Below are 6,000 nucleotides of genomic sequence, written 5' to 3'. Positions count from 1 at the left end.
GAAAGTCCACCAAAGTGAAGGTCATTGACCAGTCAACTATTTATAAATTGGAAAATAACATTTATTGAGACTTGTGAACTTAATATAGAAAAGAAACCATAAATCAAATACCAGAGTACCAAGCTATATCTAATAACTAGTATTCATACACATACCCATAGCCATGATAATTTAGCTCAAGAAGTGTAATCCACCCAAACAAGTCTCTATGAAATATTGTGCACTTCTAATTGTGTTCGAAATAAGGAGGAAAGTAAACCACAAGAACTGCAAATGTGAATTTCAAGAGGGCTTAAACAACACACTAAGACTTGATTCCTAAGCTAAAAGTGTTAAATAGTCAAAATTGACTTATTTTTCCAAGTTTAATTTCTCTTTTAAGAATATCTTTGATTTACATCTAATTTTTTTTAACTGCACCATACCTCATATTCAACGAAAGATTTAGAAAGATGTCTATTTGAAAATGAAGTAAAACAATCTTTAAAATAAGATGAATCTGCCATGCATACAAACCACAGGACGACACTCACGACCCTCCAATCTGCTGCAAGATCCAATATTTCTTCGATTCCAATTAAGACGCCCAGTTGTCATCATGGATTAAAATCTAGTTATATATTACTTAAAGGGTCATGCGATGCCATAATACATGAGAATTTATGAGATTATAATGTTCAAACCTTGGTATAACATACCAAAGGTGATAGTACACATAATTAATAGAAAATGATAATAATGGTAAATCATTTGCAGTTGCAAGGATTGCAAGTGCAGCTGTCTCCACATTTGCACCCGCCTTCACATTTGCATCCATTCTCCCCTGCCACACCCATCTCCTCATGACACCTGCAAGTTTTTTATTCACATCATTCAAATAATAATAACAATTAACAGATTTCTTGCCTTTATACTTTTGCGGGTACCCAAAAGAAGAACAGGAAGAACTTACATGAGCATGTCAGAAGCAGTCATGGCTGCCAAAGTTGAGCTTTCTACAACCTTCTCTGAGAAGGCCTTGCACCTGCAATAACATCAAAAACAAGTTTTCTTATTTATTCACAAAAGAAAGGAGAAAAAAAAAAAAAAACTAACAATTTCTTCTATTCTATTCTCCTATTGAACTTATAAAAAAAACAAGAACACATAAAGAAGTGTGTGATTTATACCCTGCACAGCCATTGCAGTTGCCTCCACAGCCACACTTTCCACCACAGCAAGACATCTTCACCACCACAACAACAAAAGGGAGAGAAGATCTGCAACAACTTAAAAATCAAAGCCAACAAATATGAATTGTGAAATTACCACTTCATTGTCTGCTATTTATTCTAAAATGGTGGGGTTGGCAAAAGAAAGAGAGGCATGTAGACCATTCAAATGGCACCCATCCACAGTGTTCATGTCTCAGATTTTAAATTCATACAACTCTCAATGGATTCCCAATTTCGAATATGTTAGCACCTTTCCCAAACATATAAAAGTATTTTTTGTTATAGTCTTTCAAACAAAAATATATATAAGATTTGATGTCTACTCGTCCTCACATTCACATTCTCTTAGACCAGCTAAAGTAAGTTGAAGATTCAAATCATTTTCTCTTTTTCTTTTCTGTACAAAAATGGGATGAAAGCTACAAAGGAATTACAAATTATAGAGCAGAGTGAGTGTGATAAAAGTTCTATAGAAGCACCCAGAATTTTCTAATTCAACTAGGCTGGACGGTATTATTATTGTTTTTAAAAAATTCGGTACATAAATATGTCATAGGGATGATTACATACGTAAGTGGTAAGGAAGCAATCTAGATTACAAATGAATTTTAATAAGGGATGTCATTTGGAAGAGTATAAGATGAATATCTTTTCAAAAAAGTTTAATGTTTCATTTCTATAATCATCGCTTTTAAATATATTGAGTGTTAAAGTGTATCATTTATTCTTATTGTAAATAGATTTTTCTAAGGAGCTAGTTATAAAATATTAATCAATTTTAGACTTACAACATCACATATCATAAATTGACTTCCTCAAAAAAGAATATACTACTAATCAATTAAATATGATTGTATTATAATATTTGAGATTTGATACACTAAATTAAAAAATATATATATAAATAAAAAATGAAAGTTTTTATTTCAAATTGGGATGTAGAAATAAATAACAAGTTTATAATGTTTGAAAAATAATATTTTCAAATTACTCATTCTTTGAAAAATGTAGCAATCAAAGAATTTTGTGCATATTTTATCTACATTATGTGTGATTAACATGTATGACTAACATTTTGCTACATAACTCTGGATATAGAATTCAAATGGTGAGCAGGAATGGGAGCAAGGAGAGTTCGGGCGAGATTCAGAATTCAAATTCCTTTGTAATTGGCGAGAGCTCTAGGGATTCCCATGTCAAATCTGGGGATGTTGAATTTGGGGATGCTAATGATGGCAAGTTTTTGGAGGACTTAGGAGGGGGGCCCAAGTAGATTTAAAAATGGTCCAGTTTGTTTGGGGTATGACCAACTAGAAAGTTTGCTTTCCTACCGGTTAAAGATATCTTGGCGAAGGATAGAGGTAAGTTCTCAATCAAAATCCCTGATCAAATTATTGATAGAAATATTTCATGTACAGACACTACTTTGGTTGGGCGTTTTATTAGAGCCAAACCCAATATTGAAGATGTACAAGCTTTTGCCCAAAAAAAAATGGTGTTTGAAGGGACAAGTTGACATTTCAGCTATGGCAAAGGGTTGTCTTTCCTTCTATTTCTCTTGTGAGGAGGATAAGCGGGATATCCTCTGAAGTAGCCCTTGGGTTTTGGGGAGGCATACCCTGTTGCTATAGAAATGGACACCCAACCTTTACTCTTTGGATGACACTACTATTCAAGCCCCTATTTAGGTGAAACTGCATTGCCTCCCTCTTGAGTTTTGGGTGGAAGATGTGCTCAAAGGCATTGCTAATACTTTTGGGGAGCTTCTCTCTTTAGATCCTATAACCATTTCTAGGAGGAGACTGAACTATGCTAGATTCTGTGTTGGGGTTTCCCATGGTGTGGATCTTCCTGAATCTATCTCTTTGAAATCTAAACTTGGTGTTTGGGACCAAAGGATTGAGTTTGAATCTATCCCTTTTGCATGCTTTCATTACAAGAAAGCTGGTCATTGGGTTAAGAAATGTCCTTCTTTGAAAGGAAAGATTAAGAATACTAAGAAAGTGTGGGTGAAGAAAGATCCCTCTAAGGGGGTGCGGGCAAATGCAGATGAATCTGCTCCCCCAAAGGACCATTCTAAGTGCTTTGAAGTTAATATGGTGAGTAGCATCCTGGTGGTAGATTCTAGTGCTCCTGATCTTGGTGTATTTTCACCTTTGGAGAAGGAGATTGGTGTTCCCACCTCTATTGTTTCACCATTGGTGAGGGAGTCTAGTGATCCCACCCTTGCTCAAGTCATTTTTGGAGAATCCTATCATTGATAGTTTGTAGAGCAATCAGGAAGATACGGTAACCATATTAAAGGAGGGAAGGGCTTTTGGTGAAGCTGAACCTCAAAGGTGATGGATTTGCCTTTGCCTTTGAGTCCAAAATCCATGGATCCCGTGTCAAAGGAAGGTAACTTTGTGAGTGGTGTGGTTGAGGACATTCTCACTGTATCTCATGTTGAGGAAGCAATTTGGGTAGAGGAAAGTTCTAATGCTAACTAGACTGCAGCTGGGAAAAATTCTAAAGGTAGGAGGAAAGGTAATAAAAAAGATGAGGACTCTGTTCCTGCGAAAAATAACAAGAAAGGATCCAAAACTGATTCCAAAAATGGGGTTTCTAAACCTGTCAGGAGTATTCATGGTTCTTCGTCTAAGAATGGTGGAGCTTCTTTTAAGAATTGTGATGTAGGATCTCCTCCATCTTCAGCTGGAAGACCATCCAATTTGTACAAAAGAACAACTGAGGCTAATAGGAGCATTGTTGATGGTAGTCAGAGGACCATCCTTGAATCTAAACAATTCATTAAATTATGAAGATTATCTCATGGAATATTCGAGAGTTAAATAACCCTCATAAACATGATATTTTGAAAAATATGATTAGGGATAATAGGCCAAACATTTTTGTTATTCAAGAAACTAAGATGCTAAAGGATAAGGTGGAATGTCTTTCTATTTTTAAGGGAGGAAAGATTATTGGTAGTGATTTTGAAGGAGCTTCAGGTGGTATGGCAGTTTTTTGGACTAACGAATGGATTCAGGGGGAACTTTTGTATTAGAGCAGAAATATGATGAATGTTCATTTTGTTAATACAAAAGACAATTTTAGTTGGGTCCTTACTAATGTTTATGCCCCCAATACCAAATGGGGGAGGAAGGCTTTGTAGGAGGATGTTTCAAATTAGAGGAAGCTTTTTGTTGAGGATAATTGGTTGGTGATAGGGGACTTCAATACCCCTCTGAAGGAATCTAAAAAATGGGGAGGCAATCAGACCAACCTAGATAATAGATTAGATTTTATGAACTTTATTGATATTCATCTTCTCCATGATCTTGATTTACATGGGATTGAGTATACTTGGATGAACAGAAAAGCTGGTAAGGATCTTATTCAAGTCAAGTTGGACCGTGCTCTTATTAGTAGTGAGTGGATTTTGAATTATAAATGTTCACTCAATGCTCAAGTGTGGGTGTGATCTGATCACTACCCTATCTTCTTTGCTACTGATAAAATTAACTTTCATAAGAATTTTCCTTTCAGATTTGAAAAAATGTGGACTCTTCACCCAAATTTGGAAAGCCTCATAAAGGAGTGGTGGAACATTAGAGTTGAGGGTACAGCTATGTTTAGAGTGGTTGCTAAACTGAAAAATGTCAAGAAGAATATTAAAATTTCGAATAAAAATACCTTTGGCAACATTTTTGAGAACAAAAAAAAGATTGTGGAGGAGCTTAAAGACATTCAAGACAGGATTCAGGTTGATGGTTATGAGATGGTCTCTAGGGAAGAGGAGAGTAACAAATTGGTTGAACTTCATGATCTTATTACTAAGGAGGAGATGTTTTGGAGACAACGTTCCTAGAAGGTCTTTCTAGAGGAAGGAGATAGGAACATCAAGTTCTTTCATCTGACTACCATGAAACATAGGGTGGCTAATAGAATTTCCAAACTCAACATGGAGGAAGGTTTGACTAATAATGAAGAGATTTTTAAAAGGGAGGTCGTGGAGTTCTTTGGTAGTTTTCTACAATGTGACCTAGATTTGAATTTAGACAAGCAACAAATGTTCCTGGAGAGCATTCCTTCTTGCATCTCTGAGGCCTAGAATTCATCCCTTACCTCCATTCCTTCTATGGATGAGATTTCTAAGGCTTTTTTCTCTTTCGAGGGTGATAAAGCCCCTGGTCCTGATGGGTTTCCTCTTTTGTTCTTTCATAAATATTGGAATATCATTGGGGCCAATGTTTGTAATGGTGTGAAGGAATTTTTTGGTACTAGAAACCTTCTCAGGGAATTAAATGGGACTTTATTGCCCTTATTCCTAAGAAGCAGGGTGCTAATAGCATGGATCAGTTTAGGCCTATTAGTTTGTGTAATTCTTTTTATAAGATCATTTCTAAAGTTCTTACTCTTAGAATTCTTTCCCTTCTTCCAGCTATCATTTCTAGTTAGCAAAGTGGTTTTGTTCCAAGTAGACAAATCTTGGACTCCATCATATCTATTCATGAAAGTATTCATTCTCTTGCGATGTCTAAGAAGGAAGGATTTCTTCTCAAGCTTGATCTTTCTAAAGCTTACGACAGAGTGGATTGGAACTTCCTTCTCAGGGGGTTGGAAGTGTTTAGCTTTAATAAAAGATTCAAGGATCTTATATTTATGTTAATTTCTTCATCTTCTTTCTCAATGCTTGTTAATGGTTCCCCTACCTCCTTCTTTAAGGTTTCAAGGGGCCTAAGATAGGGAGACCTGATTTCTCTGATTCTTTTTATTATCTTAATGCTTGAGAAGATTTGTAAAT

General features: G+C 35.6%; 1 protein-coding gene across 1 annotated transcript in view; it reads right to left on the bottom strand.

Annotated features, from left to right (window-relative positions):
* Positions 1-599: 599 nt before the first annotated feature.
* Positions 600-6,000, bottom strand: part of LOC149562900 (uncharacterized) — a 79,458-nt gene continuing 74,057 nt past the window's right edge. The window contains exons 2-4 of the mRNA XM_089826348.1: positions 1,170-1,259; positions 953-1,024; positions 600-849 (exon numbers count right to left, since the gene is read on the bottom strand). Of these exons, the coding sequence (XP_089682474.1) occupies positions 747-849; positions 953-1,024; positions 1,170-1,259 (265 nt within the window). The 3' untranslated portion in view covers positions 600-746. The remainder of the gene's footprint in view (positions 850-952; positions 1,025-1,169; positions 1,260-6,000) is intronic.

The sequence above is a fragment of the Cupressus sempervirens genome, chromosome 4, assembly GCF_028749045.1.
Source record: "Cupressus sempervirens isolate cs-2001-9-10 chromosome 4, ASM2874904v1, whole genome shotgun sequence".
Lineage (NCBI taxonomy): Eukaryota > Viridiplantae > Streptophyta > Pinopsida > Cupressales > Cupressaceae > Cupressus > Cupressus sempervirens.
This window is presented reverse-complemented; position numbering and strand designations above follow the sequence as displayed.